Source organism: Panthera leo, chromosome B1, assembly GCF_018350215.1.
Source record: "Panthera leo isolate Ple1 chromosome B1, P.leo_Ple1_pat1.1, whole genome shotgun sequence".
NCBI lineage: Eukaryota > Metazoa > Chordata > Mammalia > Carnivora > Felidae > Panthera > Panthera leo.
The window spans coordinates 63,259,226-63,272,920 of NC_056682.1; the positions used below are offsets into that span (position 1 = coordinate 63,259,226).

A 13,695-nucleotide genomic window follows, 5' to 3' on the forward strand; every position below is an offset into this window, starting at 1 on the left:
GGTTGGGGGTGAGATCAAACTCCCGACTCGAGTGTGGAGCCTCATTAAGATTCTCTCCCTCTTCCTCTGCCCCTCCCCAACATGTGCACATGCACTCACTCTCTCTCAAAAATAAAATAAATAAAATAAAATACACCCATTTCAAAAAAGAAACAAAAATACTTCCTTTCTGGTAAAGGAAAATGTCATATAGATCTTATTAACTGTGGAAATTACAGAATGGACAAATTGTGTTACAATCATACAATAAATACCATGCAGCAATGAAGAAAAAGCAACAGGGGAGCCTGGGTGGCTCAATTGGTTGAGTCACCCACTCGATTTCAGCTCAGGTCATGATCCCAGGGTTGTGGGATTGAGCCCTCTTTGGGCTCCGTGGTGAGGGTGAAGCCTGCTTGAGATTCTTTCTCTGTCTCCCTTTGCGCCTCTCCCCTGCTTGCACGCTCTCTCTAAAAAAAAAAAAAAAAAAAAAAGACAAAGTTGCATGTATCAGTATGTATTTTTAAGATATCTCTACACCAAAGGTGATACTCTAACTTACAACCCCAAGATAAAGAGTGGCACTCTCTACTGACTAAGCCAGCCAAGAGTCCTAGTATGGATGAATCTTAACAATGTTCAGAGAAAACAGCAAGTCATATAGAAATCTCTACTGTATGTTCTATTTATAAAGCTCAAATCAGACAAAATTAAACAATTTATTACAGATATGTAAGATAAAAACTACAAAGAAAAGCAGACAAGTGCTTCGATACAAAATTCAGGGTAGTGATTAGCCTTGGTTCCAGGGAGGAGATAGAATGCAATTGAGGAGGGGCTTTTAAGTTACAGGTATATTTTTTAAATTGAATGGTAGACACTTGAGTATATTACTCTTTTCCTTTAAACATATAAAGGAATACATCTACATTATTTACACAGATTTATTATCTACCACACGTTATGAAAGGAGCTAAGCCAATTTGGTTTTGCACAATTATTACTCTTCTCAACAGATAACAGTATAACTGTCAATAGTGCTGGGTGTGTAAAGGCTAATAATAATAAAAGCAAGTATCAATCAAAATTTTGTCCCACCTGTAGACACTTTTTGAAATAGTTATTTACTTAGCAGGTACACACTGGGCGTTGATATGGCCTTGCTGGTAAACTCAGTATTCCCAGCACTCCATCTGCTTAAGTGTTCTGATCTTGCACCAAAGGTTCACTTGAAGCAAACACAATTCCATAAAGGCAAGAATTCATCTAACATTATACTTATTGTGAGGACAAGGCTCGTTTTTATCAGGTAGAGGCTACAGGGTTTCCTAGACCTTAGTGTCCTATAAATGCAACAGTGTGGAGTGAGTGACTCAAATATTTCAGTCAATTCATATATATACACATATATGTTCAAAACCACTAATTTCACCAATATCACTCCATCCTTTATGTCCATTATAATCCATTCGTTTAAGTACAGCCTCAGAACTTAAGGGACATTAAGATAATTGAAGCTGGGGTGCCTGGGTGACTCGGTTGAGTGTCCAACTTTGGCTCAGGTCATGATCTTGTGTTTGTGGGTTCGAGCCACGCATCGGGCTCTGTGCCAACAGTTCAGAGCCTGGATCCTGCTTTGGATTCTGTGTCTCCCTCCTCTCTCTGCTCCTCCCCTGCTTGAGCTCTATCTCTCTCTGTCTCTCAAAAAATAAAATTAAAAAATAGTTAAAAAAAAAAAAGATAACTGAAGCAATGTTGTAGCATTTGGAGTTTGAGTTTCCCATTAGATTGCCAGCCGACCATCCCTAGATGTGAATTCTTGATTAAGGAAACTGGCGAATTCTGTATACAGTATTGATTAAAAATCATGCTTATACAGAAACACTGTTCCTGCCGGTGTATTTTAAAACACATTTCATACATCATAACAATATATTTCACAACAAAAAATGCTAAAAGTATGTAACGGTAGATTATTTCAAAATTAGAAACTGAGAAACTTTTGGTTAAATATCAGGATACACTATAGATACTTTCAGACTTGAAAGTCTCAAAAAATGTATTTCCGAAGCACCACTATTAGGAAGCTATTGAAGGACCTCTCCAATGAAACAAGAAACCAAGCTCCTCATGGAAAATCATATGGAAACAGAAAAAGCAACTCAAGAGATCCCGAGGGCATCCCCAAGATGCTATATGAGCAGCTGGCTTCGTGAACCTGCCTGCATTGGAGCAGGTTACAGGGCTCCTTGAGAGTAGTTGGCAAGATCAAAGTGATAGAAAGCTAAATATGTTTACATTGGGAAATTTAGACAACTGCAGGGGCAGTTGGGGGATGAACTAAGGATAAGGACATGGGAAACAAAGGAAATGAGAAATATAAAACAACTATTAACTACAGAAAAACAAAGTTGTGGAAAAACAAAATGCGATCATTGCATAATACATGGCTCAGAGGTGAATGGTATTGACATAGCCAAAATACCATAAACATCAGAAAATAGTCTATACGAAAATGAAGAATTCTATTAGGAGAAGACCACAGAGTGAAAACCGCCGTAAATTCTCATCTTCCAAAGTAGGACCTTAAATGAAACTACCAAAAATGGAAAAATCCATAAGAATTACTATCAGCTTGTTATTTAGTAAGTATAAACACCCAAAGAACAAGAGTTGAGAGTGGTTGCCCCCTAAGAAGCTGACAACAATGGTTGTAAAGCAATCTTGTAAACAATGAATAATTGAAACATTAAAACTAGATTAAGCACCCAACTTTTGATTTCAGCTCAGGTCATGTCACAGTTACTGAGACTGAGCCCTGCATTGGGCTCTGTGCTGACAGCACGGAGCTTGCTTGGGACTCTCTCTCTCTCCCTCTCTGTCCCTTCTTTGTTTGCACACACTCTCTCTTTCTCTCAAAATAAACCAAAAAAAAAAAAAAAAAAACAACCCACAAAAATTATATTTAAAAATGTCTGAGTTAAAACCCCCTCCCTAGAAGAAATCAAATGAGCTATTCTTTTTATTTATTTATTTGTCTTGAGAGAGAGTGAGCAGGGGAGGGGCAGAGAGGGAGAGAATCCCAGCAAGTTCTGTGCTGTCAGCATGGAGCCTGACATGGGGCTCAAACGTACAAACCGTGAGATCATCACCTGAGCCAAAATCGAGTCAGATACTTAACCAACTGAGCCACCCAGGTGCCCCTACATGAGCTATTGTTAACGTACAAAATGCTTAGCTGCATTAAGTTTAATTCATATGAGCAAGGGCTGACTAAGCCTGTAGTCTTGGTATTATTGAGGCTGGCAGCTAGGAGCATTGTCTTTAATCAATCCTATAAGGTAGATTATTTTTCAGTTTTAAAGGTAAGGAAACTGGTTCCCAAACCTGTCAAGTTCAAACAACCTCAAAACCCTTTTGCTGTATCTTGTACATGTGCTTCCTCCAGAGACTTATCAACTCTTCAGTGATATTTCGGAAGGTCCCTTCCAGTCCATGAATCCCACTTGTCAGGTAACTTACAAAATGTAATGGCCTCCTGGAACATGAAGCTTTTAAACCAGTGCAGGCCCCTCATTTTCCCAATGTCTTTACTCCCACCTGAACGATGTCGCAGAGAACCCAAAAGTGCCCTGAGGCAGCTATGTTGACTACAGTGAGGGCTCCCATGGAAATAAATGAAGCTACTTGCGGCAAACCTGCTTATTAATATTCATTATTCTTCTGAGTAATCTTGATGTCAAGCGTGCCCTATGGAAGTCATGTGAGTTAGAATGTTTAGTTTTACCTAAGGCACCCCACTGGTGGGTATTGTATGGCTTTTAAAGAAGAGTTAAATTGATGTAAAGGCATACATGGATTGGGCAACTCAATATAGGTGTCAATTCTCTCCAACTTGATGTTTAGTGTCAATGCAATTTCAAGTAAAATCTCCAAGTTACAATGTTTAATTTGGCAAGCTGACTCTAAAATTTATACGAAAGAGGCCACGAGTTGTCAAGGTAAGCCTGAACAGATGATGAAAATTGTCACCAGATATCAAGAATGAGAGAGCTGTAAGACGTATGGTATTGATCCAAGGACAGACCAATAGACCAGTAGATCATATTAGATGTCAGATACAGGTGGCATTGCAAATCGGCTGGATAAATGACAGACCTCTCAATAAATGGTGTGTGTCCATTGGTCATTCATACATTATGAATGAATGTATTGGTCATTCATACAGTATGTACAACTAAATATATAGGCAAGCCCCATCCTATTCCCAAACACAGAATCAGCTTCTAAGTAGATCATTAAAAGCACACATAGAATATTTTAATGTTTCTGGAGTAGAAACATTTTTTAAATTTATTTATATTCAAGTTAGTTAAGATACAGTGTAGTGTTGGCTTCAGGAGTAGAACCCAGTGATTCCTCTCTTACATAGGACACCCAGTGCTCATCCCACCAAGGACCCTCCTTAATGCCCATCACTCATTTAGTCCATCCCCCCAATGCTTCCAGCAAGTTTGTACTTAAGAGCCTCTTCTGGTTTGCCTCCTGGAATAGAGGATTTCTTAAAGAATCCAAACCTCAAAAGGAAAGAATGATAAAATCAAATATATCAAACTTACCTTCTGTTCAAGACACCACAGTAAGAGTGAGATAAACTTTGAAGAACATACAGTGAACATAAATGCTACAGGACTAAAACCCAGAAAATATAAAGAACTCTTATAAATCAATGAGACAGACTAATAGAAAAATGGGAGTGGAGGGGTAACCAGGTATTTTATAGGATAAACAGAAGCGATTATTAAACTATAAAAATATGGTCTATTATTAGAGATCATGGGAATTAAAACTGGAAATATTTAACATTTACAATTAGCGAAAATAAATAAATGTAGTACTGTTGAAGCAGAGCAATGAAAACATTTATACACTGTAGTGTGAGTATAAATCGGCACAGCACTTTGGAAATTATGCATCTGGTTTCTCCGGGGAGGGACTTGCTAAACCTTCATCTTTATTGGATAATGTCAAATTATTTTCCATAGCAGCTGTTTGTGAAAGTTTCAAACTGAATGTCCGTCAGAAGTAGAATGAAGTTCAACTTTAAGCAAAAAATGTGAATCTCAAGAACATAATGTTGAATGAAAAAAATTCAACATGATCAGGGGGCCTGGGTGGCTCAGTCAGTTAAGCGTCCAATTTCAGCTCAGGTCATGATCTCACGGTTTATGTGTTCGAGCCCCGCGTCAGGCTCTGTGCTGACAGCTCAGAGCCTGGGGCTTGCTTTGGATTCTGTGTCTCCCTCTCTCTCTGCCCCTCCCGTGCTCATGCTCTGTCTCTGAGTAATAAACGTTAAGAAAAAAAATTTTTTTAAAGAAATTCAACATGATGCATCAACTTTATGAAAAATTCAAAAACATTTGGAACTAAAGACTAAAGAATACACCTATCATGATGAGCACTGAGTAATGTATGGAATTACTGAATCACCTGAAACCTAACACTGTATGTTAACTGTTATAATTAACTATGTTAATTGAAAAAACATGTGGAACTAAACATTTTGTTTAGAGATACATACACAGGAAAAAGTCCAGAAAACAATGGAATATCAAACTAAGAATAGTGGAGGGAACTAGATAGGACCAGGAAGTGAAGAGGCTGGGGTTGAGAAGGGGCACAGGGGGAACCTCATAGGTGATGCTAATGTTGTATTAAATTGGGTCATGGATACATGAGTGTTTTAGTTTCCATTATGGTGTATCCTCTATTTTGTTAAAAGTATCTACATAAACTAAATTATTTCAAAAGATATGACCTAAGTAAACATCTACCAGTGGGTAAATGATTAGATAATACTGAATTGACAGTATTTTTACTATTTAATACTGAATTGAAATTATTTTATGTAAATACTAGGAAGTATCGAAGTTAGGTTTTAAAAAAAGTATAAAAAACAAGTGAGGAAATATGAGCAGTAAAATGATGGGTAATACCAATCACGAAATGTTACGAATTACCATTCTGCTTGAGGTCTTACTCAGTGCAATCAGGCAAGAAAAAGGAAAAGGACCTAGACTGTCAAGGAAGAAATAAAAATGTTTCTTTGAAGATGACAAAATCATCTTTGTAGAAAACCCAATGGACTCTATTTAGGGATAAATCTGACAAAAAGATGTTAAAAGTCATATACGGTATGGGGCGCCTGGGTGGCTCAGTCGGTTAAGCGTCTGACTTCAGCTCTGGTCAGGATCTCACGGTTTGAGTTTGAGCCCCGCATCAGGCTCTGTGCTGACCATTCAGAGTCTGGAGCCTGCTTTGGGATTCTGTGTCTCCCTCTCTCTATCCCTCCCCGACTAGTGCTCTGTCTTTCTCCATCTCTCAACAATTAATAAATGTAAAAAAAAAACAATTTTTTTTAAGTCATATATGCTTAAAACTACAAACGTTGCAGAGAGAAGTAAAAGAGCCAAATAAATTAGTTCATGGATTAGAAGCCTCAATATTGTGAAGATGTGAATTTTATCCAACTTGATCTAGATTCAAGACAAATCCAAAGGCTCAGCAGTATTTTTTGTTGTTGTTGATACAAGCTCCAAATTTTACATATATTATCTACTTAAAGGTGTAATCTCCAGACTAGAAAAAGCCTAAGAAAGAAAACATAGAACTAAATAAAAGGGATTCTGAGAAAAGAGGTCAGTTTCCAAAATGAAGTAAAGGATGGTAGTTGAACAGAGCTACAGGGTACATTGTCCAAATGGAAAGAGGGAAATGATTTATTGTGTGTATATGTAATTTAATAAGTATATGAGGTATATGAGATATGTATATGGTGGGGGCATCACCTCATTTTCCATAGTACTAAGTCAAGACTAACACACACACACACACACAACAAAACATGTTACAAAGAAATACTGAGGTAAACAGATGAAAGTTCAAAGTGGCTACCTTTATAGAGCACATGGTCCTGGCATGGTAATGGATGCTTTTCATAAAGGCTTATGTATTTTTTTATGGCAAAACATGTAGGCAACACGAAAAAATTTATTGGACTTTTAATGACAATTACTAGACTTCTAAAGTAACATATTTTATAGGTATTTTATTAGAATTTCCAAACCATTCTCCAATTTGATCCCACAATTTATCTGTAAAGTAGGCATAACCAGACTTTTCCCTGTTTGTTTATCGAGACAGAGAGAGAGAGAGAGAGAGAGAGAGAGAGAGAGAGAGAGAGAGAATCCCAAGCAGCCAAGCAGGCTCCATGCTGTCGGCTCAGAGCCCAATGTGGGGTTCGATTCCACAAACTGCGAAATCATGACCTGAGCCAAAATCAAGAGTCAGATGCCCAATTGAATGAGCCACCCAGGTGTCCCATAACCGTATTTAAAAAAAGTAAACTCTACCCCTAACGTGGGGCTCAGACTTGATCCTGGGATCAAGAGTTGCCATGTTCTACACACTGAGCCAGCCAGGTGCCCCTATAACTATATTTTCTAGAAGCTGCTGAAACAGAGATAAAAACCATTCTGGTTGTTTAAAGGAAAAACTAAAACTGCAACAAAACAAAGCAAAGAAAAAACCAACAACAAAAAACAACAGAATTGTTGAGACTAGATTAATTGGCTTAGTTCTGTGCACTGCCTCAATAGAAAAAAAAACAATTAAGAATTTTACAATAGTTCATCATTCAGAATCTGTTACTGTACAGATTTTAAGAGGTTTTGAGTCTGTTCCAGTGTAGAAATAAGGCCAGAGTGTTTCTGTAAAATAATAGTTAAAAATATAGAGAAGAGATCTATCACTCAAGTTGTAAAAAGAAATCTCACACAATTCACAGTCTAAAAAAATGCCAATCTTTCTGGGTATTACTTTTGGCAGCAGATTAATTTTTTTAGGACCCAACGCAATATAATTACTCTGACTACATCGCCCAATACCCCATAATCCATCCTGCACTAAAATTGGTTGATTCTGATTCTTTCTCCTTCTGGGAAGAGAGTCTCTGCAGACACCAACAATCCATTCAGGCTTATCTTTCACATCCACCTCCCAATACTGCCTGCCAGAATTGTAGCCCCCAGAACCCAGAACAGCCGGGCAGAGATAAAACCTCCTTGGGTTATGAGGTAAGCTATGCATCTTATTTCCATATTGCACAGTTTTTCTATCTTCCGAGATAATAAGCCTACGATGTGCTGTTTCAGGATCTAGAATTAGATCTACTTGAAATCGCTTGATAATTTTGTTTAGGCCAGAATATTGTGGAGGAAGATGGTAACCATATTCCTTTAATTGGAATGAAAAAGGTTCAGGGGACTTTAAGGTTTTATATCTATGGTAGATACTTTTAACATCTGTTAGAAATTCCAGCCCTGACTTCATGTATTTGCCCTCAATCTCCTTTAGTAGATATTTTAACGTGGAAAGATGATTTGAAAATGTTGTCAGGTTTTCATTTAGTTTTGTTAAAATGTCCACTTCGTCATCTTGTAATTGCCGAAGAACAGCCTCTTGCTCATTTTTGAGAAACAACAAAAGTTGCTCAAATTCAGACTTTATTTCTTCCCTCCTATATTCTACCTTCTTCTTCAGTTCCAATGATTTTCTGGTTTGCATCATTATCACCTTTTCCACTTGTTCAATTCTCTCCTTCCATGGTTCAATGCAATTCTCTAATCTTTTCCTATGATGAGGAGCAGCCTTCTCTATGGGCCAAATGTAGTGATTCCGGTGATCAGTGGAGAAACTACACTGTGGACATAAAACTTCTAGGTCCTTCTGACAGAAAAAGGTCAAAACCTGATTATGCTTTTCACATATAAGCTTCTCTTCTTTCCTCTTCCTTTTGCTTCTTCTTACCTGTAGTAGCTTAGCAATTTCAATCAAATTGCCCAGCTGGGGATTGTTTGTGAACTTCCTTTCTGGAAAGCAATGACGGCAAAAGGGACAGGGGAAAGTATCATTTAGATCCTTCCAGGAGATACTGATGCAAGAGAGACAGAAGTTATGCCCACAGTTGATGGTCACTGGGTCTTTCAAGTAGTCCAGACAGATGGGGCAGCTAGCCCCTGTTTGGAGGTCTTCTAGGGCTGTCACAAACTCCATTGAGCTGTGAACAAAGGTGGTGGGTAAGGTTATAAGTCCTTTAGTAAAGCACTCAGGACCCAGTGAGCAGTGGATATCCTCCCACAGACCTTGAAAACTAACCAGCTTTCAGTTTCACTGGATTGGCGTGTTGATGATCTCCTGTATAAATGTGTTTATCCCCCTCCCTTTAGCTTTAGAGTCTATTGCCAAGAGTACCCAACAGGCTGCAGTCTATTGCATACTAGAATGTATTAGATGGGCTGCTGTTCTTCCCACTCAATGATGTAAAGACAGGCTTAATGACTTTCCTGTTCAAGAAAGCAGCTTTAGGTCCAAGCCTAGGAATCTTTCCTATGGGTGAGAAAAGACATTAAGTTAAAAATATGAAACCACAATCACCAATGTATGAAAACATTCACTAAGACTCATTAATAAATGCTAAAATTTTAACATCTGTTAGTAATTCCAGCTCTGACTGGAATTACTAGGTGGAGGTTTGGGAAAAAACAGGAATCCGTAGTTATAGATTCATTTATCTCCTACATTTCAAAAACAACAATAAAACCTATAAAAAATATCCTTCCAAAAAATACTCCATCTCAATCCAATCATGAAAAACAAGTACTCTAACTTAAATCGCAGAACATTCTACAAGACAATCGGTATGTGTTATTCAAAATGTAAATGCCATGAAAAACAAACACAAAAGAAGTTTCAGATTTAAGACTAAACAAATACGACAGCCAACTACAACATGCAATTCCTGACTGAATCTGGGATCACAAAATTAAAGATAAAACAACTAGGGGCGCCTGGGTAGCTCAGTCTGTTAAGCATCCAACTCTTGACTTTGGCTTGGGTCATGATCTCAGGGTTCCTGGGTTAGAGACCCACGTTGTGCTCCATGCTGACAGTGTGTGGCTTGCTTGGAATTCTCTCTCCCCATCTCTCAAAATAAATAAATAAACTCAAAAAAATAAATAAAAGATAAACAACCAAAAGAACCCTTTTGGGACAAATGGGAAACTTTCAATATGGACTACATATCATATTCTATCAGTATTGTGCTTATCATATTAATTTATCATAGGTGAGAAGACAAATGTCCTTGTCCTTAGGCAATATATATTGACACATGGTGGAGGAGGCCATCTTGATGGCTGCAACGCACTTTCAGAAGGTTCAATAATTTTATTTTTATTTATTTATTTATTTATTTATTTATTTTTAATATTTATTTATTTTTGAGACAGAGAGAGACAGAGCATGAACGGGGGAAGGTCAGAGAGAGAGGGAGACACAGAATCTGAAACAGGCTCCCGGCTCTGAGCAGTCAGCACAGAGCCCGACGTGGGGCTCGAACTCACATACCGCGAGGTCATGACCTGAGCCGAAGTCGGACGCTTAACCGACTGAGCCACCCAGGCGCCCCAGAAGGTCCAATAATTTTAAATGTGTAGCAAAAGGTTAAAAACTAGTGCATCCAGGCAAAAGGTTTACCTATGTATATTGCACATCCTTTCAAGTTTTCTATAGGTTTGAAATCATCAAAATAAAAAAGTTAGGGAGAAAATTTCCGGGCTGGTTTTTAAGGTACCCACCACACCCAATTTTAAACTAATAAAACTCCCCCAAGTTTGTAAGCCATTTTACCATCAATACAATATTCTCTCTTTCTCCCACTAACAAACACTTTCTCAACTTTTGCTCTTCCTCTCTCTCCCTCATGACCCAAAGACAGTAAGAACAGTAATTATGGGCAGGGTTTTGACATTTGAAATTAGCTTTGTCATGGTCACCTAGCAACTTCTTTTACTACACAGACTTACTCTTCCTATAAGCAAAATAGGAAAAATGCAGTAATTCTAGAGAGCCTCCATTTCTAAATTATTCCCAATGTCAAGGATTGACGCAGCGTCTTGGGCCTGCACAAGCAAAACCCATCACAGCCACATGCTATGGGAGGGAATGTTTCATAATGTAAGGACTAACATTAAAAGGCCATTCGGTTTGAATCCTGGTTCAGCTACTTAGTGTGTAACTTTAGGAAAACCCATGCAACTTTTTTGAAGAATCCCTTTCTTTGACCTGAAAGATGAGGATTACAACTTTTTTTATTTTTATTTTTTTTAAATATTTTTATTTATTTTTGAGAGAAAGACAGAGCTCAAGTGGGAAAGGGGCAGAGAGAGAGAGGGAGAAACAGGATCCGAAGCAGGCTCCAGGCTCTGAGCTGTCAGCACAGAGCCTGACACAGGGTTTGAACTCTGGAACCTCGAGATCATGACCTGAGCTAAAGTCGGACGCTTACCCGACTGAGCCACCCAGGCGCCCCTCAACCTTTTTTTAAATAAGAATATCACATAAATGGCAGCCACCATGCCCATTGTTCTTGGCAAATAAGCTTTCTATTTCTTTTTTTTTTTTTTAAAGATTTTATTTTTTTAAGTAATCTCCACACCCAGTGTGGAGGTCAAACCTACAACCTGGAGATTAAGAGTTGCATGCTCCACCAACTGAGCTAGCCAGGTGCCCCAGCTTTCTATTTTAGATTTGAATCTGGATCCAAACACTGACCACACATTACACTTGCTTATTAGTACTCTTAAATATCGCTGAATCTAGAATACTGTCTTCTGTCTCTACCTTTAGTCCTGTGGACTATCCCAAGTTCTACATTTTGCCTACTGCTTTTATTATTTTTTTTAAAGTTTATTTACTTATGAGAGAGAGAGAGAGAATGAGTAGGGGAGGGGCAGAGGGAGAGGGAGACACAGAATTTGAAGCAGGCTCCAAGCTGAGTTGTTAGCACAGAGCCCAATGCGGGGCCCTAACTAACTGCGAGATCATAACCTGGGCCAAAGTTGGACGCTTAACCAACTGAGCCACCTAGGTGCCCCTACTGCTTCTTGATATAATTTAACTTATCTCTCATACCTTCACTTTTTAAACCGATTCAAGTTGTTCCTCTCAGTTAAACCTGTCAGTAACTCTCCAGAAGTCAGGAGAAAGTACTCCACCCTTAGCTTACCATTCTGAACCCTTGATACATTATCTTGATCTTCACCTGGCTGTGGTCCCTTAAAGCAGTTGGCCTTTATTTTTTTAAAACACAGATGTTATGTCCTCCTTCCTGCACAACCTACTCACTGCTTAGATCACCTTTTCCTCCTTTCTTTCCTCGGGACTAAGTTCTGCTCCTCTGGGAGACTCAGGCCAAGATAAATGTTCTCTAGGATAATTTATTATGTGTCAGGCACTAAGCTAAGGATCTTTCATGTAGTCACTGGTGCAATTAAGCTCTCCAAGCAACTCTATAAATCAGGAGCTATTATCCTGAATTAGAGCTGTAAAAGATGAGTCTATAGTAATTGAGTACACTCATACAACATTGCATTAATTGGCATGAGACTCAATGACTAAGCTGTACTGTCCCTTCTTCATACTCCCGTGGCATCCTACGCATCCCTCTACACCTTATATTTTTCATATTTGATATAGTCGCATTTTTTCCAAATTTGATAACGTATTCCAAATTCTTGAAAAAAAATTTTTTTAACATTTATTTATTTTTGAGAGAAAGACAGAGTGTGAGCAGGGGGAGGGACAGAGAGGGAGACACAGAATCTGAAGCAGACTCCAGGCTCTGAGCTGTCAGCACAGAGCCCGATGTGGGCTCAAACCCATGAACCGTGAGATCATGACCTGAGCCGCAGTCAGACGCTTAACCGACTGAGCCACTCAGGCGCCCCTATTCCAAAATTTTTTAAGGGGAAAAGAGGAGTTTATTGATTCCAGCACTGTAACAGAAAAACATATAACACAAATTGAGAGGTAGCAACACCTGACAGAACTGTGTTTTCATCCAACAGTGCCACTTAACTAGTTACCTGTCCTTGGTCAAGTTAATTTTTCTGAGCTTCAGTTTTCTTTTCATAAAGTGAGGATAATACTATCTCATATCACAATTATTAACCAAGAAAACAAAATTAAGGCACATATCACAGTGCCTGCCATTTAACACATGTAGGTTTAAGGCTTCAGTGACGGAAATAACTGCAGGTGTGGTGAGAATAGCAAAAGAACTAGAGTCAGAAGTGGATCCTGAAGATGGGACGGAAATGCTGCACTCTCATAATCAAACTTGAACAGATGAAGAGTTCATTGCTGCTTATGGATGAGGACAAGAGTGGTTTCTTGAGATGGAATGTCCTCCTGGTAAAGATGTTGTGATGTTTAGGGGCACCTGGGTTGCTTAGTTGGTTAAGTGGCTCAGGTCATGACCTCAAAGTTCGTGAGTGGAACCTGGTGTTGGGCTCTGTGTGGACAGCTCAGAGCCTGGAGTCTGCTTCGGATTCTGTGTCTCCCTCTCTCTGCCCCTTCCCTGCTCCTGCTGTCTCTCTCTCTCAAAAATAAATAAACATTACAAAAAAAAAATTTTTTTTTAAAAGGGTGTTGTGACGTTTGTTGACATGATAACAAGGATTGACAATATTACATAACAAGGATTGAGAATATTACATATTGAGAATATTACATGATAAAGGAACAGCAAGATTTGAGAGAATAGACTCCCAATTTTGAAAGAGGTTCTACTGTGGCTAAAATGCTATCAAACGG

At 38.6% G+C, this 13,695-nt stretch overlaps 1 protein-coding gene across 1 annotated transcript; it reads right to left on the minus strand.

Moving 5' to 3' along the window:
* Positions 1-7,461: 7,461 nt before the first annotated feature.
* LOC122216937 (tripartite motif-containing protein 60-like) lies at positions 7,462-9,093 on the minus strand. Its single transcript, XM_042933899.1, has one exon. The coding sequence runs from the start codon at positions 9,091-9,093 to the stop codon at positions 7,672-7,674; it is 1,422 nt and encodes a 473-aa protein (XP_042789833.1). The 3' UTR covers positions 7,462-7,671.
* Between the last annotated feature and the right edge of the window lie 4,602 nt (positions 9,094-13,695).